The sequence below is a fragment of the Plecotus auritus genome, assembly GCF_963455305.1.
Source record: "Plecotus auritus genome assembly, chromosome: 10".
Classification (NCBI taxonomy): domain Eukaryota; kingdom Metazoa; phylum Chordata; class Mammalia; order Chiroptera; family Vespertilionidae; genus Plecotus; species Plecotus auritus.
The window spans coordinates 13,635,634-13,660,515 of NC_137785.1; the positions used below are offsets into that span (position 1 = coordinate 13,635,634).

Sequence of the window (24,882 nt, forward strand, 5' to 3'; positions counted from 1 at the left end):
GGCTTGTGGTCTGTGGTGAGGCTGAAATCTCAGGAGTCAGATCAAACAGGGCCTCACTGGTTGAGATAAGGAGTTTGGATTCTCTTCTAGGCTTGTGGGAAGCCAGTGGTTCCAGCAGGGGCGTGACGTGATCTGATGCCCGCCGTCTGCTTCAGGACGGCACGGCTGTAGAGGGCATTAGTGGGCAGGGAGACCAGTTGGGAGACAACTGCAGTGCCCAGGCAGAGATGGTAGGCGTTAGGTGGAAGGGTGAGACGTGGTTAGCTTCTCGATGGGTTTTCAGGGTAAGTCGGCACGATTTAAAGGATTGGATGTGGGGGAGAGGGACAAAACTAGAGCTGACTCCAGGGTTGGTCTGAGCAGCTGGGAGCAGCACTGACGGAGATGGGGAAGGCGAGGAGCAGCATACCAAGAGGGCTGTTTAGGATGGGTGGGGTTCGGGGTGCCTGGTGACCCAGTGCAGGTCGTGAGTAGCCAGCCTGGAGCTGGGACTGGGTGCTTGATTCCTAAATGTACCTCTGTTCACCAGCACACCGTGGTTTCTGCAGCCTCTGAAGGAGATTGTGTAGCTGGCAGCACAGACAGGAGGTCTGAGGACTGAGCCCTGGAGTTCTTGTGTCTAGAGGCCAGAGAAAGAAGCTGAGGGAGGCAGCAGCAAAGGAGGCTGAGCTTCGTCAGCTGTGGGAGGAAACCCGGGAATAGTGTCCCAGCAGCTGAGCACAGAGATGTTCTGCTGGGAGGATACTCATGGGGGGCCAGGAAGCGAGTGACGGATTTGGCTGCCTGGGGGAAGGCTCTCTACTGGGTCAGAACCATATACTGACCAGCTCTCTAGAGCAGGGGTGGGAAGGTCCGCCCCGAGGGCCATAAAAGGCCTGTGAAATCATTTGGTCTGGCCCTGCCAAGGCATTAGGGGTGAGTTAATTAAATGTTTGACCAAATATAGCAGGCTAATTTTTAAGTTGATAATTTTATATGGCTCACGAATGATGTTATAAATGTTCAAATGGCCCTTGGCAGAAAAAAAGGTTCCTCACCCCCACAGGCTTGGCTGTGGCCCCTGGCTGTAGAGCCTGAGCATCGGTAGTGACCAGTTTCCCATTTCTCCAGGGCGCATCTCTGTCCCTCACCTGGCCTGTGCTTGTCGTTTGACCGGGCCGTGGGAACGGGGGCTGCTGAGTCAGTGGCATTTTCTCATCCAGCTCTCCTGACTCAGCACACGTGGGGAGACCTGTGGTCAGGGTTGGGGGCTAGTCCCCTGGAACTGAGGGTCTGAGCTCAGTGAGGAGTTGGCCCAGTCTGTGGTCCACATGGGGGTTTGAGTTGGGTGAGCATCTGTTAGACCCTGGATTGAAGCCCTGCGTCTGATCACAGTCAAGGCTCCTCTGGGTTCATGGTGGGTCAGCCCCCTGAGAGCTGGGTCCAGGCTCCAGCTACCAAGCCTCACCCTGGCATCTGAGCTTTGTCACATGGCAGGACTAATGCCCCCTTTGCCCCCTGTTGTGGGCAGGAATGCAGCAGGCAAAGATGGCAAAGAGCGCTTGGGTGGTTCGGTGCTGGAGCAGATCCCCTTCCTGCAGAACTGTGAGGACGAGGACAGCGATGAGGATGACGAACTGGACAGTGTGCAGCACAAGAAGCAGCGGGTGAAGGTGCGTGTGTGAGCCGGAGGAAGCGCTCCTTCCTCCTCCCGGGGGATCCCCCTGCTTTGTGTACCAGGAACAGGGAGCCCCTGTGGATGCTCAGGGCTCCCTCTGTGGGCTGTGTGGGCTGACCACATCCCAGAGTCCCCGTCGCCTTGCCTCAGTAACTTTCAGAGGAGCCAGGTCTTGACTGTCAGGGCCGCCTCCGCCCCACCTGCACCCTGTTCTCTCCATCCTCCCTTCTCCAGCTCAGGGGTTCCCGAGAGGCCTTTCCTGAACTCCAGACCAGGTCAGCCCCCGGGGTGCCCTCTGACAGTGCTCTCTCCTTCGGGCTAGCTGATCAGTTATACTCAGATACTTTCTTTGGTCTCTCACAGTAGATTGTGAGCTCCACTCCGGGCATTTTCACTGTTCTCTCTCCAGCTCCCTGAATGAGTGCGGCCGGGCCCAGGGTTCAGCCTAGAGCCAGGTTGGAGTGCTTCGTGGGGGGCTTCAGAGGATGCGAGTGTCCAGTCTGCTATTGATGTCAGGATTCAGTTTCAGGGACTCTGCCCACAGGGTAGTCCAGATCCCCTCAGCTGGACCTCGAACTATGGCTCCCAGCACATTCACCCTCATGACAGCGCTACCCTTAGGCATGGCATAGTCTCATCTGTCCAGTAAACATCAGCGTGGGCCTTTGTGGACCAGCTCTGTGCTGGCAGCCGGGGTATGGAGACATCGTTGCTGACGTGGAAGAGCTTGTGGGCAACGGCAGGCTTGTAAGCAGCCATGTGCTGAGGGATGTGCCACAGTGGGGTCAGGAGCATATACCTGTGAAGTGGGGTTCGGGGGACTGCAGAGACGGCCTTTCATTCACCCAGCCTTTCATCAGACTCCTTCCTTCTTTAAGCTCACCTCAGACACACCCCTTCTCCAGGAAGTCTTCCCTGACTCACCCTTACTCCCCTTCCCTCCACAGGCTCAGGAGCCTCTTGGAGATCCCCTGTCCCACCTGAGCCACTCTGGGTTCTCCCTGTAACCTTCCTGCCCCATCGTTGTGAGGGTCTGTATCCCTCCTGCCCCATCCTTGTGAGGGTCTGTATCCCTCCTGCCCCATCGTTGTGAGGGGCCAGATCTGACCTGGCCTCCACATTCTCTCCAGTGTGGCTCAGCCCAGACTAGGTGCTCATTGAATTCACTGAGTGGAAGGCAGTACACAGAGCCAGATCCTAGAGTTGGGTTTACAGGAGAACCAGCATGTCCCTGAGCACGGGCTTCCCAGCATTGTTCCCTGGTCCAGAATGCCTGGTCCCTCCTGCCCCCCACTAGGATTTTCACTACTGAGCAGGTCTTACCTCAGCCTCCTCTGGGAGACCTTCCCACTCCTCTCTGCTCCTCCTGCAGAGAAATTATCACTGGCTTTTCATATTTCCTTAGGCATTTGCATCTGCCACTGCCCCGTCCTACGTGCCTGCGGGCGGCTTATTGCGTAGGGTGTCACACCTCCCCATGCCCACACTGCAGGCCTTCAGTGACCAGACTGTGATTTGAAAGACCTGCCCATGGCCCCCAGGCTGGCTCCGGGCCTCGCTGTGTAACGTTGGGTATCTGATGCTCTTTGTCTTAACTTGAGTTTCAGAGGATAATGGTACCTACCTCTGGATGCTGAGGATTTAACTAAAATGAGTGAACACATAGGAAGCCTTGGCTGCATAGTGGCTGCCGCACGGAGTGCTCAGTGGTGGCATTGGTGGGCTCAGCAGTGAGAGCCACAGGCACAGGCAGGGTGGCTTTTTAGGGCCCCATACGGTTCCACAGTCCTGTGAGCCCTGATTCCCGCCAGTGCCTCTCTGGGCATGCTGTCTACACCTTGGTGCTACGTCTTCTCCTGGGAAGGAAGAGGAGGGTGCTCGCCCATGGTGCCATCCCTCTGGTCCTCTCACACAGGCCAGAGGCTGGCCCCTCATGGATGCCTGAAAGGTGTTGCCTCCAAGTGTGTACCCTCCAAACCCAGCTTGGGGTGCTGAGCCTGTGGGAGGGGTTCAGCCATGCCCTTGAGGAGTCCACAGTCTGAGTGAGGCTGGCTCCATGGGTGCCCAGGACACAGGCTAGTCAGGGACCACTTAGGAAGGAGAAGAGGAGCTGGTTGAGTCTAGTGGTCGTCAGAATCCTGGTATTGGTTGGGGTGTGTTCTCAAGGCAGCACTTAAAACAGAACTCAGATATCAAAATTGTCTGGAAATTCTGGAAGTCCCTTAAGCCTTAGGTGCAGTGTTTGAGGTTCCAAGTGCACACCCTGGATGGTTCTTTGTGTAAAATGTCATGATGAGAGGGTAGAGAATTATATGCGAGATGTCATTTCATAAGGCTGTGTCTAAAAGGTGTCCGTGAGGGGCCCCAGGCTGCTCTTGAATTCACAAGTCTGGGATGGGGAATTGTAAATTGAGGGAATCTGATGATTTGGTTCCTACCCTCAGTTAATACCGGCTGTGGAAAACTTGGCAAACTCATTATTCACTTGCCCAGCATTCTGTTCTCAGAGTGAAGGAACTGTGCTGTTTTTTTCTCATTCTAAAAGTAGCGTGTGCTGGTTACATAAGAAAACAAAAACTCAGCCAATCTAGAGAGTTCTCAGGAAGACCTGGAGAACCTGGGGCAAGGAGCTTCACTTTGCTCAGCTCATTTCTCCGTGTGTAATAATGAGATAATAAGTGCAACAATGGTAACCATTCATGTTGTGAGATGTGAAATCATAGATTTGAGTCTTATTCAGTGCACTGAATAATGCAGAGGCCAGCAGTGTTGATGAGGATTTGTTATTATTACATGTTATATTCCTGGGTCTGTTCTCACTTTTATCATTTTCTTTTTGTTAATCCTCACTCCAAGGGTATTTTTCCCATTGATTTTTAGAGAGAGTGGAAGGGAGGGAGAGAGGGATGGGAGAGAGAGAAAGAGAAACATCGATGTGAGAGAGACACATCGATTGGTTGCCTCCTGTACATGCCCCGACCAGGGCCAACCCAGGGATTGAACCTGCAGCGAGGTATGTGACCTTGACTGTGAATTGAACCCGAGACCCTTTGATGTGCAGGCCGACACTCTAACCACTGAGGAACACCAGCCAGGGCACTGTTCTCACTTTGATTGTGCACCTCCGTACACTCATAGACAAACATATCGCCCCTCTCCCTGAAGCAGGCTGTCATATTGACTTTTCTTCATGAGAAATACTGTGTTGGGGGCAGGGATTGGAGGAGTGGGAACAGCCTGAACAAAGGCCAGGAGGAGGGCTGTGAGGGGATCACAGCTGGAGGCGGAGGAGGGAGGGTCTCCAAACTCAGGCTGGGGCTCCAGGAGGGAGCAGCCTCTGCAGACTCCCAGCAGGGGGAGCACAGCCCCAGAGGAAGGCCTGCGGTGGGAACTGGTGGCTGGTGTGGTGTGTTCCTCGCAGGGGCCCTGGCTTCCTGTCCTTGGAGGCTCGGGGGGCTTGGCTGTGGCATGAGCTCCCTAACTGTCTGGTTTCTCCATGCCCCAGCTGCCAGCCAAGGCCCTGGTGCCGGAAATAGAGGATGAAGATGAGGAGGACGACTCGGAGGATGCCATCAATGAGTTCGATTTCCTGGGCTCAGGAGAGGACGGGGAGGGCTCTCCGGACCCTCGGCGATGCGCTGGAGAGGGGGCCCACCATGAGCTGGGTGAGTGGAGGGTTTTCTGGCAGTAGGGGCACACACAGCTGCCTGCAGCTGCTTCCTGCCCCAGGGTCTCCACCGGATGGACATACTTCCTGAGAGGAGGGGAGACCGAGGGAGAGCAGGAGATCCGCGCCACAGTAGCCAGGCCTGCATCCCTTCCCTGGAAAATCCCCATGGGGACGCAGGCAGGCCCGGTTCTTCCTGACGTGGGGCTGCCAGCCTTGTGCACGCGTGTGTCCAGTTCTTGTGGACCTCGGGGAGGAAACAGGATGGGACCAGCGGGAGAGGCAGTCAGGGCAGTGCTACATCTTCCTCCGGTCCTGGGACTCTGAGCAGCGAGGCCATTGGGGTCACGGAACATGGCTGGAGACCGAGGTTTCTGCGAGTGCGGTCCATGGAGGGTCCCTGCTCAGTCTCCTCTGTCCATCCCCACCCCACTGTGAGCCCAGTGCACTCTGGGGCCAGGGCTCCCCAGCTCCCACAGGAGCGGCTTCTGGTGGGGAAGGAGGCGCCTGTGCCTGGCTGGGTTGAACTGGTGGTGACTCCTGCCTGGTGCTGCATCCCTGTAGAAAGCCGGCGGGTCAAACTCCAGGGAATTTTGGCCGACCTTCGGGATGTGGATGGACTGCCCCCCAAAGTGACAGGACTGCCTCCTGGCACACCCCAGCCCCGGCCACACGAAGGTAAGAGGCCCCTCACCCTGGCCCGGCCCACGGGGCCACAGCACCTACGGCAGAGGGAGGCTGCAGAGCTAAGCCCAGGGCTTCTGTGTCCTCAGGGTCGAGGCCCGGCCCCTAGTTTGCAGCCTCCCTGTCCCAAAAGTTCGTCTGTCTGTCTCTGTCTCCCCCTCTTTTTGTCTGTCCTGCCCTGTCTGCCTGCCTGTCTGTCTCTCCCTGTCTCTTTCCAGCTATGATTCTTGATCTTGTCCTCTACCTCTCTCTCTCACACCTCACCTCTCCGCCTCTCTGTCTCTTTCTCTCTCCTGGCCCCTCTCTGCCCCCTCCCTCCCCTCCCCCCACCAGGTTCCTTTGGCTTCTCCTCAGACGTTTTCATCATGGACACTATCGGGGGCGGGGAGGTGAGCCTGGGGGACTTGGCAGATCTCACCGTCACCAATGACAACGACCTCAGCTGTGATGTAAGTTCTCAGGGTTCCCACCCCCCACGACCCCCATTGGGCATTCTGCGTCGTGGCAGCATCTGCTGAGTGCTGGCTGTGCACGGCCTGTGCTCAGTCCCTTACACGGGAGGACCGTGTGAGCCCGTTCAACGGCTCAGCTGTTTGACAGAGGGGTGCCGACGCAGACGGGTTCGGGGACTTGACAGGTTCACCAGTGGCAGAGCCTAGAGGACTCTGGAGCCTGTGTCTTAATCACGGTGCCAGGCTACTTCTCCAGGGGACGTCCCTCCCAGCCCGGCTTGCTTATGTGCACCTCAAGTCCAGGACCCACCTGCTGGGGGCAGGGCGAGGGGGGAGCAGAAGCTAAATACAGCATCAGAGGAGGACGGGGGCTCGGCTGGCAGGAGTGCGGGTAAGACACTGCAGAAAGTTGGACTTGAGCAGACCTTTGAAGGGAAGATGGCTTCCAGCCAATAACCAAAAAATCAGGCCAGTCTGGTGCGCATGGGGCTGGTGGCGCAGTCAGGCAGGAATGAAAGGAAACTGAGGGCCAGTGCTCTTAGCCTGAGACCCGTGGGTGGACCCTGGCCACCTGGGGTGTGGAATCGAGTGCGTGTGCAGTGTCCTGCGCAGGTGGCAGAACCCTCCCAGAGCTTTTAGCAGGATCTCGGGTGGTTGCTGATCCCAGCGGGTCGGGCACAGCTGTGGGAGGCTGGGAAAGGGGCCAGAGCCAAGCTTTGAGCAGAGGGGCTGCCCCGCGTCTGATCCTTCCTGGGGAGTGTGTGAGTGAGGGGGGTCACACAAGGCAGAGCCTCTGGCCCTAAAGAATGTGGCAGAAGTGGCAGCTGGGGCAGGGGCCTTGGGACGAAGCCTAGATGAAAGGGTTTGTCAGGTGTGAACTCTGTCTTGGGGCGGGGCACTGAGGTTTACTTTTTTTCTGCAAGGTCCCTCAGAGAGCGACACCCCCACCCTCCAGGGCATGTGCAGTGTTTCTGGGACTTTGCTCCCCAGTCTCTTTCCATTGTGTGGACTTGTCGCCATTTCCATACCCCACCCGCCCTCCCCCATTGTTTTCTGCATCCAGGCCTCTTCTCAGGCCTGCATCCATCCTTGCTGCCTCCTGCCTCAGCGACTTTGCACGTGCACTGTCCTTCCTCAGTCCCTTCCCCTTATCTGGTTAAGTCCTACTTATTTGTCACTTGCTTGGGAGGAAAGCCTGTTGACCCCACAGAGGCAGTCAGGCTGCTGGGTGCCTCCTCCCAGTACATTTTTTATATTTTAATATATTTTTATTGATTTCAGAAAGGAAGGGAGAGGGAGAAAGAGATAGAAACATCAATGATGAGAGAGAATTATCGGCTGCCTCCTGCACATCCCCCACCAGGGACTGAGCCTACAACCCGGGCATGTGCCCTGACCAGGAATCGAACTGATCTCCTGGCTCATAGGTCGACGCTCAACCACTAAGCCACGCTGGCTGGGCCTCCCAGTACATTTTTAATTCATAGCACCGCTTGTAGTTTATAAGCCTGTGCACAGGTGGGATGATCTGAGTGTCTCCCCAGCCCCCCACCCCTGTGAACTGCGAAATCCCAAGGGTTCGGGCTCACCTTTGTCTCTTCAGAGCCAGGCACAGCCCTTCACACAGTAAGAGCTTGTTGAGTGAGGGGATGCTGCAGGGCCAGGAAGAAGAGGGGAGCCTCGGGGCTGGAGGCCAGGCTGTGGGGTGCTTCACATGGGTCTCAGTGTGGAGGGACGGGTCCTTGGGGTCCTGGATGCGAATATCTGTGCGACTGCTGGGGTGGAAGAGAAGACACTGAGGCAGCTCCCTCCGTCCTCCAGCTGTCTGACAGCAAAGATGCCTTTAAAAAGACGTGGAACCCCAAGTTCACCCTTCGATCACACTACGACGGCATTCGCTCCCTGGCTTTCCACCACAGCCAGTCGGCTTTGCTCACCGCTTCCGAGGACGGCACACTCAAGCTCTGGAACCTGCAGAAGGCTGTCACAGCCAAGAAGTGAGGGCACAACCCCAAGGGTGGTGGAGGGGGCATCGGAGCCCAGGAACAGGTGATGAGGGGCTCTCGGTGACTTCTGTCTCCCACAGGAATGCTGCGCAAGACGTGGAACCTATCCATGCCTTCCGGGCTCACAGGTAGGGAGGGAGGTGTCCCCAAAGGCGGCGGTGGTGACAGGTGGCAGGGCAGCAGGAGGGTCGGAGTCCCTGGGGCCCTCTGCGCCCACACCCCTGGCCCCGGATGCTCTGCAGCACTTGCAGTGCCCCCACAGCTGGTTCCCAGCACAGCATTTGGAGGAGGAAACAGACATGGGGTGGGGAAGGCAGAGGACAGGCAACTTGCCCGGTGGCACAACAAAAGCTCCAGAAGCTGAATTCCTCTGGCCACCCCTGAAAAATGCTGGTAGAGAAAGAATGGCAAGGTCCTGGGGAGGGGCGAGCATTGAGTTTTTCGTTTCCCCTTACTTCGTATCCTCCAGGGGCCCCGTGTTGGCAGTAGCCATGGGCAGCAACAGTGAATACTGTTACAGTGGTGGGGCAGATGCCCGCATCCACAGCTGGAAGATTCCAGACCTCAACATGGACCCCTACGATGGTTACGGTGAGTCAGCTCTTGCCCTTCCTTCCCCCACCATCGTCTACTGGGGCCTCTACCCTCCGCACATGTAGCTAGCATCTGCCCATGCCTAACACGGCAGGGACTGGTGGGGGGTGCTCAGCCTGGTTGAGCGTGGAACAGCGTGACTCAGCATGTGGCAGTCAGACGAGATGGCTGAGCTGACTCAGCATCAGCGTGGGGGCCAGGGCAGCACATGTGAAGGCTTGGGGGGCCCTGGCAGGATTCTGCGTGTCTGTGACTGAGCAGGGCAGGCAGGAGGAGAAAGGAGAGCAGGTGACAGGAAGAATTAGCTGGGCCGGCTTGCAGGGGTTTGTGCTTCATTCTTGGGGCACCTTTAAGAGTTAAGTGGAGAAGTAACCTCTGTTCAGGGTCTGTCCCTGCTCTCTGACCCCTGTTTAGATAAATGACCACACACATAGCTCCATGCAGCATCCTGTTGTGGTGGAGTTCAGAGGTCTGTACTCCCTTAAGGAACTACACTGTTTTCCTGAGAGCAGTCCTACCCTGGGAAAGGTCAGGGGTCAGTCCAGAGTGTGTGCTCTGGGCCAAACGAACTGCCACCCATTGGGCATCAGCATGGCCCGACCAGACACCCCTGTGTTGACACAAGTGACCAGAGAGGCAGTGGTGGGACTGACCACAGGGCTTTGGTGAGATGGCCAGGCTGGTGCACGGGGGCAGAAAGGACTGCAGGGCCCAGGGTGGGGCCAACCCTCAGGGCCCAGGCTTTGAAGAAGGGTCTGGGGCTAGAGTCATCATTGTTCCTTCTCCCTTAACTAAGTTTTAAAAGGTACGTATCGGGTGCCCACTTTAAGCACTATTATGAGCCCCAGGGGACAGCAGGGAACAGAGAGGCATCCCTGCCCTCTGGAGCTTCCATGCTGGGCTGCCTTCAGAGCCCTAAAATCTTCCCAGATAAGCAGTCAGAGTGTGAGCCCGCCAGGGTGCATGGCGGCGGTGACAGGTTCGAGAGCCTGGCGCTTGTGGGGGTGAGGCTGGGTGAGTGTGGCAGAGCTCGTGCTCCAGGCCGTCGTCCACGATGGGGCTGGCGGCCCTGACGCAGTCCATCTCCCCCCCGGTGGGTCCAGACCCAAGCGTGCTGAGCCACGTCCTGGAGGGCCATGGGGACGCTGTGTGGGGCCTGGCCTTCAGTCCCACCTCCCAGCGTCTCGCCTCCTGCTCCGCTGATGGCACCATCCGCATCTGGGACCCCAACAGCAGCAGCCCGGCCTGCCTCTGTACCTTCCCCACAGCCAGCGGTGAGTGAGGGACGGGGACAGTGGGAACCCTGATGCTTCACTCAGGAGCCGTATAGAGCTGGAGGCCCTGCGAGGAGGGTGACGCCTGCACCCCAGTCCCAGGGCAGGACCGGTCTATTAGGCAACCGTCCGTCCCCTCCGCCCTCAGATCACAGGATCCCCACCTCAGTGGCCTTCACCAGCACCGAGCCTGCCCACATCGTGGCCTCCTTCCGCTCTGGTGACACCGTCCTGTATGACCTGGAGGCTGGCAGTGCCCTCCTCACGCTGGAGTCCCAGGGGAGCAGCGGTAAGGGGCCCCACCAGGGCTGGGATCTGAATACCTCCAAGGCCCCAGTGCTCCTGTGGCTTTGGTGACTGAGGCTCAGTCAGCTGCAGATGGCTCCCCCCCCACCACCTTGGGGGCTCTGAATGGGAGGAGATGAGGCCTCAGCCACTGCCCTGATGGATAGCCCCGAGTCTCGGGAGGGCTAAGTGCAGGGAGAGTGTCGGACTTGCCTGTCGGCCTACTTGGTGACATGGACGAGCCATCTCAATGTCCGTCACCCCTCCTGCCCACTCCAAGACAGGCCCTGTGCCCACTGTACAGAGGAGACGCCGGCCTGAGAAGGGCGTGGCCTGGGTGCCCCGCCCTCCTCTTCATCTAGGCAGAGGCAGGGATGTGGCAGAATGGTCCTCCTCTTGCCTTTGTCCTTGCCCCCAGTTTCCCCCTGATGTCCCTCCTCCCTGCTTTTCCTTCCAGGCCCAACCCAGATCAACCAGGTGGTGAGTCACCCAAACCAGCCCCTCACCATCACCGCCCATGACGACAGAGGCATCCGCTTCCTGGACAACCGGACAGGTGAGGCCCTGCCTTCCTGGCTCCCCAACTCACTGTGCTTGTGGGAGGCGGGTGGACCAGGCTCAGACACAGAACCCCTGGTGTCCACATGGGAGGCTCTGAGCATCCCTTCTAGGCCCCACCTTCCCAGGTGAGGCCTACAGTGGGACAGTAACCTGTCGCCCCTCTGCCCTCAGGGAAATGCGTGCACTCCATGGTTGCCCACCTGGATGCTGTCACCTGCCTGGCTGTGGACCCCAATGGCGTGTTCTTGATGTCAGGAAGTAAGTTGCTCCTAAGGAGCAAGGGCCTGTGCCTTCCCCAGCTGCTGGGCACTGGCCTCGAGGGAGTGCCCGGTGGACTCCTCAGGCGGGGGGGGGCTGGGCAGGGAGTCTTAGGTGGCAGGAAGAGAGGTGGTCGTGACGGTGACAACAAAGCACTGTGAGCAGAGCCCATCCTAGGCCCTTTCCCACATCATCTCGTTTCCTCGGAGTAACCGATGAGGTTGGTACTTCGATCCCCATTACACAGAAGAGGAAACCTGCGTAACTGGCACAGCCCAGTGGGTCGCAGGCACTGAAGTTCTGGTCTGTTTGATTCGGTCCCCACAAGCTTTTATAGCATTTGTTGCCGCCCTGCTCTCTGTGGTTAAGGGCACTGAGGCCCAATGACTGTGCCGCGGTGCCTTGAAGGGATGGGGTGAGACTTGGCCATTGGAGATGGGGGCCGAAGCTCCCCAGGGGGTGATGGGTGTGTGCTGGTGGGAACTGGGGCTGCCATTTGCCTCTGCTCCGCAGTGTGGGATCTCCGTGGGGTGTGGGCGAGTGAATGCACAGAAGGGTGAGCAAGGGTGGGGGAGGGTGTGAACGGGCCTGGACTCCTGTCCTGCGCTCTGTCTGCCCATGATGGCAGCAGCTGCCTCCGAGGAGATGGGCGAGGGTGTGGTCAAGGAGATGTAGCCCTGGCAGAGAGGATCCAGTACAGGGGCCAGCACCCTCCAGAAAGGGACGGAGAGAGCTGGCCTCCACCGCAGCCTGGTCCTTCTGACACCTAAGTCAGGCCACCTCCCTCCGGTGGCTCATGGCCCCCAAGGCCCAGCCCAGCTGTGACCCCCCTCCCCCGCCACCGCTGCTCAGGCTGTTGCAGCCCATGTGCTTCCTGTCAGTCCTCAGGGCCTCCCCCGGCTGTGTCCACTGTTTGGAAGGCTTTTCTCCCTGACTCCCTCTTGGTTAATCTGTCCTCACCGACTTATGCCCACAGCACTCGTGACCACCTGGCATTGTTTATTCTGTTTTCTTGTTTACTGTCTCTCCCACAGCAGGAGGGAGATTGGCCTGTTTTGTTTACTGTAACCCCAGGGTCCCGTACACAGTAGTTGTTCAGTAAACACTTGTGACTATGGAGGGTGACAGGCGGGATGTCAGGAGGGGACTGGGCAGAGGCAGGCAGGAGGAGAATTGAGCCTCCACCTGACTCCGAGGCCTTGAGAGAGGCCAGCCAAGGGGTTGGGGGTCGGATCTGAGCAAGGAACTGTGGGTCCGGAGCTGCTGGATGACCGCTCGCTCTGCCCACACCTGCGCAGGCCACGACTGCTCCCTGCGATTGTGGAGCCTGGACAACAAAACGTGTGTGCAGGAGATCACGGCCCACCGCAAGAAGCACGAGGAGGCCATCCATGCTGTCGCCTGCCACCCCAGCAAGGCCCTCATCGCCAGTGCAGGCGCTGATGCCCTGGCCAAGGTCTTTGTATGATGCCCACCTGGCCCCGCCCTGGCCGGGGAGCGAGGCTGGGCAGGTGGGACTGAGGTGAGGAGCTGGGCTAAGAGGGAGGCTTGGCCCAGGAGGGCAGAAGCCCCTGTGTCTTCACCCACACTCCTTTGCCTGGCCCTTCCTAGGGTGGCAAGTCCTACAGTCACAGTTGGCGCGTCCTGTGTAGTCCTTGGGCGTTTAGAGGAGGGGCTGAGGCCTGGAGGGACTCAGAGCTGCTTTACCTCTTGTGCCCTGAAGGTCATGGTTCAGTCTCCCCTCCCTTCTGTCTTCACAGGTAATAGCCTCAGTCTGGAGGCCCGGAGGCCCAGCCTCTTCCTGCCTGCCTTGAGTTGGTGGTGCTAAAGGCCCTTTTTGCAGGAGGCCCTCCCCCATGGCCTGCCCTTCCCCAGCATTCAGCCTGGGGAATTGCCTCCTTCAGGAATCACCCTCCAAGATGGCCTCCAGGAGTTTCATCTCTGCCCTGACACCCACTCCTGGTCTCCTAGCTGCTTTCTGGGGGCAGCACAACCAGGGCTGGGTGTCCTTGGGGATCAGCTTTTCCAAGATGCCAGAAGGTGCCAGGTTCTCTCTTTGAACCCCCATTCCTCCATCCTTCCAGACCTGGGTGGGAGCTGTGCTGGGAGGAACCCCAGACGCCCCTGCTCTAGGTCCACTAGGAGCCATGGAGCCAGCCAGACCCAGGCTGTCCTCAGTGGGAGTGCTGGGCCTGGCCCATCCTGGAAGCACACCCAGTCCACCACCCTCCCCTCCAGTTCCCTCAGCACAGCTTTCCAGACACTACCCAACGCCTCCGGGCCAGCAGCTGCCCAGGGAGCAGGCAGTGCCCTGTGGGAGGCACCCGCCCCTCCCTCCACACTCCTCCAAGGGCAGTCCCCTACCCCTCAGGGGTCACCCATGGGGAGAGAGGTCCTCTTCTTGCCCCTCCCTGGGGCATGGAGGATGGAGTGGGGTTCCCCTGGGTCCCCCATAACTCCCTGTATATCTGTATAAATAAATGGGATTTTAATGGAGCCCCCGCCCCCATGTCGTTATCACTGTGTGATAGTCTGTCAGTCTCCTCTCCTCGCCCTCCACTCTCCCTCTATTTATTTTACTCTTTTTTGGATTCCACCCTGAGCCCTCAGGATCCCTTCCAGTTTCCTGTTTATAAACCCTGTCCCTCTGTCCTGGACTTGTATGTGAAACTTGCCTCAATAAACCCTTTGGAGTAAGATGGTGCTGACTGTTGAGGGGACCGGGGACTTGGGGAGGAGTGACTGGCTCTGTCTGGGGTGGGTGGAGCTTGGAAAGGGGATATGATGATGGGTTGGGGTTTTGTGGTAGCGCAAGTGGGGCTAGAGCCTGGGCAGAGTGGGTGCAGGAACGGAAGTCGAGGCACAGGACCGAATCTCCCCGTGCCCCTCCTGTCTAAGCGCTCTCCCCAGGGGCCACAGCAGCACCCTGGGCAGAGCCTACAAGCACAAGGTATGATTGACAGTGTAGCTCAAGACTCTTCCCCCTCACCCCACCACCCTCACCCCTGGGGTGTGTGATGGAGTTGTGAGGCCAAAGGACTGCCCCCCTCCCTAGCCCACACCCAGGGTGACATGGAGCAGGGAGAGCCTGGGAGCTGCCTGTACAGAACACCGGCCGTGCTGGGAGCTGCTGGGAGGAGTGAGGCCCAGGGTCCCTTCGAGGTGGTGGAATCTCAGTGGTCAGCTGTACACTTAGCAGGAACCAGACCAGTGTTAACACGTGCCATTTCACTGGGTCCTCACAACTTCAAAAAGCAGGGAGCATTATGAATGCTTTACAGAGAAAGATAGAGGGTGGGGGGTGGGGAGAGGCTCAAGGCCTCCAGCAGTGACCAGAATTTGTATCCTGTCCCTTGTCACTCCCTCTGCTTACTCAGTCCTCCACCTACCAGCAAAGTGTGCTTGGGCAAGTCCCAGCACCTCCTGGGTTGTCAAGGGCTGCACCCCAGTGTCGAGAATAGGGCCTGGCCCTGTGAACACTTGAGGATGAAATCCTGCAAACGACACACCTGGGACGTGTTAGCATTTCGAGGAGAAAGGGTGCAGGTGGGCAGCTGGCCATCCGGTGACACTGACAGGAGCCTGCTGTGGGCTCCATGTGGCCTCGCTCCCCCCTCATCCTGGGCTCTGAGCAGCTTCACCAGGTGGTGGTTTGGGTTTTCGTTCCAGCCTCAGACTTCCTTCCCCAGCCCAGCCAGCCCCCCCACCCCCGGATGTGGTGACAGAAACACTACTGTATCAACCTCAGCTGCCCCCAACAACCAGGAAGGGGGGCTCATCTCACGGCCCCCATCCCCAACCATCCCTGCTGGTCTGGAACCCAGTCGGGAATATGGCCCACCTCTACTAGGATGCCTTTGGAGCTCAAACCAGACCTTGACCTCTTGATGAATGCGGTGGGGTGGTAGCAACTGGCTTGATCTTGGACAAGTCCTTTTGCCTCTGAGGGTTTAGCTTCCTGTATGTAAATTAAATAGTAGCCACTCTTATTATCTGGGGAGGAGAAATCAAGTATGAATTGCTTCTGAACGAACTGAAAGAGGCGTTTTATTAACAGACTGGCACACGGTAGGCTGTCCATCCATGTTGGATGACTGAGCGCTTGAGGTGCCCCCCCCCCTGTATCCCTGCAAATTATAGCGACAGCCACCATGTACTGAACTGCTGTGTTTCAGGCACCATTATACAATCTCATTAATCCCCACAAAGACCCTCTAAGGTCAAATATATTAACAGATGGAGAAACAGGCTTGGGGAGGGGGAGTCGCATACCTAAAGTCACGCAAAGACAAACGCACATTTCCCCAGAACAACCCGCTTTCCATCTATGAAACGGTGTGGGCGTGTTGTCCTCACTGGTCGCTATGGCCCTGCCAGGCACCCCAAGCCTTTGGCTCTTCGCCTTCCTGAGGACTGGGGTGGAGTGGGGAGCTGAAGGAAGGGAACTACACCCCCACCCGCCTTTTGCCTCACTCCTGAACAGGTGACCCAGGCCTGGTTCACTCCATGCACCTTGCCCAAGGTTGCTGGAGACAAACCTGAGGCCAGGACCTCTGCCCATCTGGGTGCTTCGGTCTTCCCACCTATGGAATGGACTGGGGGTACTCGGCAACACCTCTTCTGCTGGGTGGTGAAAGGGGCACAGCTGGCTATCTGGGAAAAGGGAGGCGGAGCCCAGAGAGCCGACCGGACCTGACACCAGTTTCCCACCCTTTCCCCTGCGGTGGGCGCCGGATGCAGGCCAGGCGGGAGGGCCCCCTTCCTTAAAGGGCCAGGCACCACCTCCGCGCCCGCCCCCGCGACCTGTGGTGGCGGTGAGGATGGCTCGCCCCTCCCTCTCCAGCTCAAGGAAAAGTTAACTTTGCAGACCCGGGTGTGTTGTGGGGAGGGATCGGTCCTACCTCCCCGCCCCGCATCTCCCACCACCAGCCCCCGGATCGGGTCAGGAAAGGTACCGCCCCCAACTCAGAGGTGCTGGGCCCGCCCCCCCTTCCGCCCCCTCGCACGCTCCGCCCTCTCCTAGCGTCACCTAGGCCGGCGCCGATTGGCCGACTGCACCGTCGCTCCGAACACTTCCTCCTGGGCCGCGGCAGCGGAGTTAAACTTTGGCGAAGGAAAAAGAGCCACCGGCGCCCGGCGACCCTCCCTTGCCCCACCTCCACGGCGGCTGGTAACGCCCCCTTCTCCGCGGGCCCCCGACCGAACTTTTTTCCAACTTCCGAGATCCGAGAGATTCCCTCCTTAGCACCGGGCCCTCGGGATCCCTCTGCCCATCCCTGGGCCCGTCGGATCCCTGGGATCCACTCGATCCCCGACTCAGAGACTCCCGCCCTCCACCCCCAAGGTTTGGTGAGCCCCATGGCCCCCCCTTAATTGGATCATCTTCTTAGAGCCACTGGATTCTGGGGTCACCCCTGCTCCTTTTCAATCCTTTTTCTTTCCAAGGGGCCTTTGGATCCTGGGTCTGCTAATCTCTGCGACCCGGACCTTCTAGATTTTCTTCTTTGATTTCTTGGAAACTTTCAATCGCTGGGCACCACCCCCCCCCCCAAAAAAATAATAACAACACCATTTCTTTTATCTGATCGTCTGTGATCCCTTGATTCCCGGGCGTCTAATCCACTAGATTTCTTTTCTCTAATTCCCCAGGATCCCGCCATCGTCGAGTCCCCTCAACCTGCCAGATTTCTCTTCCCGGTCCCCGGGATCCCGCGCTTCCACTCCCAGTTTACGAGTTCTCTGGGATACAGCGTGTTCCCCGGGCTCTTCCAGCCGGATCCCAGGCGGGCGCCGGGCGGCCGCTCCCGGGCCTCCCATGGCTGCCGCCCCCTCCCATCCCGCCGGGCTCCCCGGCTCTCCGGGGCCGGGGTCTCCTCCGCCCCCCGGCGGCTTGGACCTTCAGTCGCCGCCACCTCTGCTGCCCCAGGTTTCGGTCCCGGCCCCGGGCCCCGGGGTCTCCTTCCACATCCAGATCGGGCTGACCCGCGAGTTCGTGCTGTTGCCTGCCGCCTCTGAGTTGGCCCATGTGAAGCAGCTGGCTTGCTCCATCGTAGACCAGAAGGTGAGGGCGCAGGGTTCCCCAACCCAGCTTGGGGAGAGGTCTGGAGGAAATGTGCGCTGACCGAGGCCTGGCATAGGGGAGGGGGAGGAAAGGGCTCTAAACCTTGGGAGAATGAGGGATGGGGGTAGGGCATTGGCCCCAGTTGCCTCTTTACCCCACTACCCGTTTGAGGGAGGCCTGGGCAGGGGTGGGGTGCCCCAGAGGCCATCCCAAATTGCGAGTCCTTGCATGTTGTTTTCTGCAGCCGGCAGGGAGGAAGGGAGGAGCCCACCAGGTGTAGAAGGAGGGAGGAGGAAGGGGCAGGTGGGGGCATCAGATGGGGGTGAGGGAACACCTCCCTGCCCAGGCCCATCCCTGACCTCCCATTTGGTGGAAAATAGAAATTGAAGCCAGGCTGGCCAAGGCGATCGGATGACATGTGTGGGTGTGGGTGCTTGCACTAGCTGCCTGGGGCAAGTGAGGTCTCAGAGCCTAATCTCTGCCCTCCCCCAGGCCTGAGGTGTGTGTGGAGGGACAGGCACCTCTTCCCAAAGTTCAGAGGCTCTGGGGACTCCCCCCCCACACACACTAATGCTGGCCTATTAAAACCGGCCTTCCTCAACCCCACCCCACTCTTAGCTTTGGACACCACCGTCTCGGGTGGGGGGAGGGGGCTGGGGGTCATGGCAAAAGGGAATCAGGTGGAACTTCGTGGTGCCTGAATCTTAGAACAGGAAAAGTCAGAATAGTGAGCTTCTCTGTTGTTGGAATTCTGGACTGTCAAAATGTTAGCGTATTGCAGAATTCTAAATGGGAATATGCAACTGTAGGTAACTGAATTCCTCTTGATATAAAGCATTCAAACATTAGAATCCTAGCTTGTTAAACACTAAAAATTAAAATGATGGAATATTAGCTTCCTGGGTTGTTGGAATCCTTCAATGCTAAGATATTCAAATACTCGAATCCTAGTTTGTTAGACTCCTAGAACATTAAAATACTAGCCTACTGGTAAACTAGGTTGTTGAAAATCCTGAAAGCGTTAATGAGAATATGTTGAACTCTAGAATGTCTGATCTTCCTATAATGTAGGCAAGTTAGAATCCTCACATCTCCAATGTTAGAATCTTCTGACTCCTGGAAATGAATTCTTTGGGCTTCAGAGAAACATCTGGAACTGGGCCAACTCCCCCATTTTACAGACAAGAGCTTAGAGAAAGACTTCGCAGGCAGTCAGGGCCGAGGGGGCAGGTCACCTTGGACCCTCTCCCAGGGGGCAAGAACAGATAGGACTTTCTTTGCCCCCCCCTTTACCCGCCGCGCCCCCCCCCAAAAAAAAACAAAACAAAACACCTAGCAGCCCCAGCTCCACGCCCAGCTGAGCCTGCTCTTTGGGAAACAGGCTGGGGGAGGGCAGATCGTCCTCTGGGTGGATGCTTTGTGCGGTGCTCAGGCCTCAGCCCAGTTTTATTTTCTGCCTCCTCCATCCAGGTGGGGTAGGGCCCCTTTTCTTCCTTCCAGCGGCCCCACCTGGGCCGTTTCACTTTCTGTTCTACCGCGTTTCATTTCCTGCCCCCTCCCTAATTGGGGACCACGACACCTGGGTCCTTTGGGTGGGGAGCATCCTCCACTTTCAGCTCCCTCAAGCCCTAGCCATCCCATAGCTCCCACCCCCCCAAGAGTCCTAAAGTCCCTCCTTTCAGCTCGCCCTGCCCAGACACTGGGCCTGGAGCCAGGTAACAGGGACAATAGATCCAGGAAGGAAGCTGGGGGCGGGGGGGCATAAGGAAAGGGGTGCTCACTTAGATCCCCACCCTCACCCCGATCTCCGGGAAATTCTAGGTGCCCAGGCTCTCCTTCCCACCCCAGTGCGCCCATCCAGCCGCCAAACTCTGGTCTGTGCTCTCTCCAGCACACCTGGGGCCCTGGCACCCCGCCCGGCTCAAGCTGGGCCTGGGAGGGAGCGGCAGGAAGCGAGGGACTGCGGGGTCTCTGAGTTTCCGGGGGAAACAGGCGGCTCTGCCCTGGGAGGGTCCCAGACCGCTGCTTTTCCGACACCACCTCCTTCTCCCGCCTCTCAGTTCCCCGAGTGTGGCTTCTATGGCCTTTACGACAAGATCCTGCTCTTCAAACATGACCCCACGTCCGCTAACCTCCTGCAGCTGGTGCGCTCGGCTGGAGACATCCAGGAAGGCGACCTGGTGGAGGTGGTGCTGTCGGGTGAGAGGCCGGGCTCGCCTAGGGGCGGTGCCTCGCGCGGGGGCGGGGCACGTGAGGGTGTGGAAGGGAGGCGGGCCCAGAAACTTGCTCTTTAAAGTTAGGAGCCCATGGTTCTCAGCTTCTCCGGAATGGGTATGTTTATTGTTGTGCGCGCGCGCTGTGGAGTTCGCTGAACATAAACCATCCACTGCAATACGGATGCATTTCCCAGACCTAATGCTGAGAGAAAGAAGCCAGACACCAGGCCACACTCTGTGTAATTCCATTTGGGAAGCGCAGACGGCTGCAACTACTCTATGGTATTAGAAGCTAAGAGGCGGGGCGCCTCTGGGGAAGAGAGAGTTGGGTGGGGGACAGGAGGGAGCTTCCTGGGGACTGGTTTAGACTTCCATTGACCCACCCGGGGGCTGGTGACACGGTGTATCCGGTTTGGCAGTTCACGGAGCGTGCACTTCTGTGTCCTTTCTGGCCTTAAGCTAGAGGTGGATGTGAAGTTTAAAGTGTCTTGATGTCCATGCCTCCTTCCCAGTGAAATGCTAAATGCAACCGGACTCTGCAAGGCGTGAGGTGGCCCTGGCACCTGCGTTTTCAGCCAGAATCGAGTCCACCCACTGGCCATTCCCACGCTACAGATGGGCAAACTATCTTTGACAGTTGGTAACCCTTGGTTCTTTCAGGAGGGAGGGGGTTGGCGGTATCTGCCTTATTCATGGCTGTATCCCCCACCCCCGCACACACACTGCCCCTTGCGTACTGCAGTGCTCAGTGCAATTTGGATTTAATTCCCTTGTAACCTTATTCAGGTTTTAACTGCCCTCATATAGACTAGCACCTCTTAGATTTTTAAAAAATATATTTTTTTTATTAATTTCAGTGAGGAAGGGAGAGAGAGAGAGAAACATCAATGATGAGAGAATCATTGATTGGCTGCCTCCTGCACGCCGCCCACTGGGGATCGAGCCCGCAACCTGGGCATGTGCCCTTGACCGGAATTGAACCCAGGACCCTTCAGTCCACAGGCCATTGCTCTATCCACTGAGCCAAATCAGACAGGGCACCTCTTAGATTTTTATCTTCACCCTAGGCTCTCCCCTTAAACCGGGTCTTATTCACGTAGCTGTCTCCCTGACACTAACTTGGCATCTCCAGGCATTTCAGACATGGCCTGTCCAAGACGGAAATTGTATTTCCCCTTCTAAGCCTGCTTTCCCCGCAGTCGTCAACATCTTGGGGAAAGGCACTACCCAGGTGCCCATGCCCCAAACCTGGAGGGGTCCCTGCCTCCTCTTTTTCTCCCACCCATTCACCTTATCTGTCATCGAACCCCCTGGTCCTACCTTTAACATACATGCTGAATGTATTTTGGATTACCGCCACTGGTCCAAGCCACCATCACCTCCTGTCTGCATTAGTTCAGTAGCACCTCAGTCAGATCATGACACTCCACTGCTCAGAATCCTCCCGTGGCTCCCCATCGCCCTTGGAGTAAGATATAAACTCTTCAACATGGCCTCAAGGCTGCCCCTGCTAATTCCACGAATTCATCGCTTAACACTGCCCTCCTTACTTTCTTTGTTCCAGCCATGCTTGCCTGCCCTTGTCCCTGGGAGAAACCCAAACTCCCTCCTACCACAGGGCCTTTGCACTTGCTGCTCTCGATGCCTGGAATGCTGCCCCCATCTCACCTTCTCATAGTTAGCTCCTTCTTGTTATTCGGATCTCAGCTGAAATGCCATTTCCTCCCCTGTCTAAAATTTCCTCGTTTAATTGTGTGTTTATGTTTTGTGTCTGTCTCCCCAAAAGAATGTCAGCTCCTTGAGAGTAGGGTGTAAATCTCTCTTATTTATAGTTTTATCTCGAGTGTGTAAATAGTGCTTGGCTCACAGAAATAGTGCTTGTCATTAATCCTCACTCTAGGACACTTTTCCACTGATTTTTAGAGAGTGGGAGGGAGGGGGAGAGACAGAGAGAGAGAAACATCGATGTGAGAGAGACACATGGATTGAGTGCCTCCTGCATGTGGCCCCGAGGGTGCCTTGGATCAGCCTGCAAACCGAGGTACGTGCCCTTGACCAGAATCAAACCGAGACCCTTCAGTCCGAAGGCCAACACTCTATCCGCTGAGCCCAACCTGGCTAGAGCCATATAACCATTTTTAAGTCTGCCATTCAGTGGTGTTAATTACATTCACATTGTTGTGCAACCAATCCCCAGAACTGTTTTCATCTTGCAAAACTGGAATTCTATACCCATTCATCAACTCCCCTCCCTTTTCTCCCAGTCCCTGACTGGGAGAAGCTGCACATAGCTGCTTTGCCCAGTGGTGGAGCTGGAATATGAATCCAGGTAGAATATAATATATGAGTGAATGAATAAAGGAAGGAACAATTAAACCTTGCAGCTGGGCCCAGCCGGTGTGGCTCAGTGGTTGAGCGTCGACCAATGAATCAGGAGGTCACTGAGATTCCGGGTCATGGCACACGCCCCGGTTGCGGGTTCCACCTCTAGTGGGGGGCATGCTGGAGGCAGGCTGTCAATGATTGTCTCTCATCATTGATGTTTCTATCTCTCTCCCTCTTCCTTCTTCTCTGCAATCAATAAAAATATATTTTGAAAAAAATCCTAAAAACAAAACAACCTTGCATTGTAAGGGGAGGATTGTAAGAAGCCGGGGAATGCGGGGGCTGAAATGGCCTCCGCTGGCCCCAGCTCAACCATCCGCCCTCCCTGCTGCCTGCAGCTTCGGCCACCTTCGAGGACTTCCAGATCCGCCCGCACGCACTCACGGTGCACTCCTACCGAGCGCCCGCCTTCTGCGACCACTGCGGGGAGATGCTCTTCGGGCTCGTGCGGCAGGGCCTCAAGTGTGATGGTGAGAGGTGGGGGCTGCAGGCGGGGCCTGGGGCGGGGCGCAGGCCAGGGGGCGGGGCCTGGGGCGGGGCTCGGAGGGAGAGATCCAGGCTCGAGACGGAGCTGGGGGTGGGGCCAAGAGGCGGGTCTTGGGCGGAGGGTGGGCCTCGGCTGGGGTGGGGGATAAAAATGGGCGTTCACAGGGAAAAGGGCAGAGCCTGTATCCAAGAGGGCGGGGTCGACCGGAAAACAGCCAGTAGGGACTTTTGAAAGGAAGGAGTTTATAGGATTGTGCGGGCGCGCTGGCTGGCTAGCCAACTCTTAATCAAGGGCAGCCTGGGTCAGCAAGGGCAGCTGCAACTCAGGCAGGAGCTAAAGCTGCCATCCACAGGCAGAAGCTCTTCATCTGGGAAGTCTCAACTCTGCTTTTTAAACCTTTCAGCGGACTGAAGCAGGCCCACCCAGATGAACTAGGGTAATCTTTCTCACTTAAAGTCCTCTGATTGTGGACTTGAATCACATCTTATAAAATATACGACATAGCAACACCTCGATTCGTGTTTGAATAATGGGGGGTGCTGACCCAGCCAAGTGGACCCATGAAGCTGACCGCCGGAGTCCGCCCCTGTCGACTTGGCACCTGGGTCTGCTGGGGCTGCCATAACAAAATACCTCCGGCTGGTGGCTTAAGCAGCAGACATGTGTTTCTCTCAGTGCCAGAGCTGGAAAGTTTAAGATCAAGGTCCGACCGGGCTTGTTTCCTGGTGAGGACTCTTCTTAGCTTGCAGATGGCTATCATCTCACCACGTGCTCGCAAAGCGTGTGAAGAGGGGGAGTTCCGAAGTGTCTTCCTTTATATAAGGACCCAGTCTCATCGAATCAGGGCCCCACCCTTATGACCCCATTTCACCTTAAGGCCCCATCTCCAGATGCGGTTACAGTGCAGGTTAGGGCTTCAACATGTAAATTGGGGGTGGGGACACACAAATATTCAGTCTACAGCAAGCACCCATACACATCTCCTTAAACCATACATACTTAAAAAAAAAAAAAAAAAAAAAAAAAAGAAACACAATGTTCCTTTAGCCAAGATGTCTCAAGGTTAAGCCCAAATGTCAGGATCAGCAGGTCCCTTCCCTCTTGGATGCTTCTGAGTGAGAATGTGGAGGTCTCGCCCTCCTGCATCAGAAGCCCACACCGCCCGCCTTGGCTATGCTCCACACAGAAGATGGGGACCGTCCACTCTGCGCTGACCACCTGCTGCTCCATCAGCGTGCCAGCTTCGTGGTGGCCATGCTCATATGGAAATCCAGAGTCTTTGATAACCTGTGTTCCAGGTGACTGACAGCATCAACTACAATTGTTACATGTAGCCCTAAGTATATTGTGGCATTATTTAAGGACTTGGGCCAATAGTCACAGCAGGCCTGCAGAAAACGGATTCAATGCCTTCAAAGCTGCTATCAATATGGCCATCATCCACACCTCACATCCAACTCCTCACATCTTGGGATATGTAACCTTCGTCATGGCACAACCCGGGCGTTATCAGATTCTGTGTGTGTGTGTGGCGGGGGGGGGGGGGGGGGGGGGGCGATGTGTTTTTTTTGTCATCAGATTCTAATGGGCAATCTTAGCATGGACATCCGTGACCCAGCTTCACAGATGGTGGTCCAAGTTCATATGGTTCCAAAAGAGGCCAAATGACTGTACTAAATGCCACTGACACCTTCCCATGGGAGTTTGACTGTACCGTGGCACTCCTACTAGGAGTCATGGGTGAGATTCTGAAATTCCGTTCAGCAATTCGCAAAGCCCAAACCGGGAAGTGGTTCCTGTAGGCGAAGGCCATTTGCCATCCTCAAGCTCTCCTCGAAGGGCCAACAATGTTCCTCGAGTGCGCATGCGCCTGTGCAGCTGGGCAGTGCCTGCCTGGATGGGGAGTCGCCGAGCTGGCAGGTCCGCACAGGCAGCCAACCAGGAGACAGGCTTCGAGAAGCACCTGCAAGGAACTCCCAGGGGCTGGAGGGACATTCTTCAGAACAGCCAGCCATCCGGAATCACGTGGGATCGCCGGAGATGGGTGGGAGCCAGGGTTCAGGAAGCTCGGTGGAAACCACAAGCTGGGTCTGATGCTTTCATGAATGACGATTTAAAAAAATTTTTTCTGAGAGCAAAAACAATAACAAAGTTATGCTTTCACCTGATATGATACAACCATCCTGAGTACAACTGAAAACACGCTCACGCTTTCTTTCCCCAGAAGACGGCGTGTGTGCTTGAGACCCTGTGGTGTAAATGCCATGATGTACAGCTACTTATCACCAGCATCTT

At 57.0% G+C, this 24,882-nt stretch overlaps 2 protein-coding genes across 3 annotated transcripts in view; both read left to right on the top strand.

The window, feature by feature from the left end:
* The window catches only part of STRN4 (striatin 4), a 28,293-nt gene extending 14,156 nt beyond the window's left edge, over positions 1 to 14,137 (top strand). The window contains exons 6-18 of one of the 2 annotated variants that reach the window (XM_080645889.1): positions 1,511 to 1,652; positions 5,163 to 5,322; positions 5,889 to 6,002; positions 6,342 to 6,457; positions 8,282 to 8,457; positions 8,547 to 8,594; positions 8,936 to 9,057; positions 10,164 to 10,334; positions 10,483 to 10,623; positions 11,077 to 11,175; positions 11,352 to 11,438; positions 12,737 to 12,960; positions 13,199 to 14,137. In XM_080645889.1, coding sequence (XP_080502015.1) covers positions 1,511 to 1,652; positions 5,163 to 5,322; positions 5,889 to 6,002; positions 6,342 to 6,457; positions 8,282 to 8,457; positions 8,547 to 8,594; positions 8,936 to 9,057; positions 10,164 to 10,334; positions 10,483 to 10,623; positions 11,077 to 11,175; positions 11,352 to 11,438; positions 12,737 to 12,906 — 1,546 coding nt within the window. In that variant the 3' untranslated portion in view covers positions 12,907 to 12,960; positions 13,199 to 14,137. The remainder of the gene's footprint in view (positions 1 to 1,510; positions 1,653 to 5,162; positions 5,323 to 5,888; positions 6,003 to 6,341; positions 6,458 to 8,281; positions 8,458 to 8,546; positions 8,595 to 8,935; positions 9,058 to 10,163; positions 10,335 to 10,482; positions 10,624 to 11,076; positions 11,176 to 11,351; positions 11,439 to 12,736; positions 12,961 to 13,198) is intronic. The other variant, XM_080645890.1, reaches the window with a different exon arrangement.
* Positions 14,138 to 16,484: 2,347 nt separating this feature from the next.
* Positions 16,485 to 24,882, top strand: part of PRKD2 (protein kinase D2) — a 34,426-nt gene continuing 26,028 nt past the window's right edge. Inside the window, exons 1-4 of the mRNA XM_080643745.1 lie at positions 16,485 to 16,608; positions 17,088 to 17,499; positions 19,560 to 19,698; positions 22,439 to 22,570. Coding sequence (XP_080499871.1) covers positions 17,254 to 17,499; positions 19,560 to 19,698; positions 22,439 to 22,570 — 517 coding nt within the window. The 5' untranslated portion in view covers positions 16,485 to 16,608; positions 17,088 to 17,253. The remainder of the gene's footprint in view (positions 16,609 to 17,087; positions 17,500 to 19,559; positions 19,699 to 22,438; positions 22,571 to 24,882) is intronic.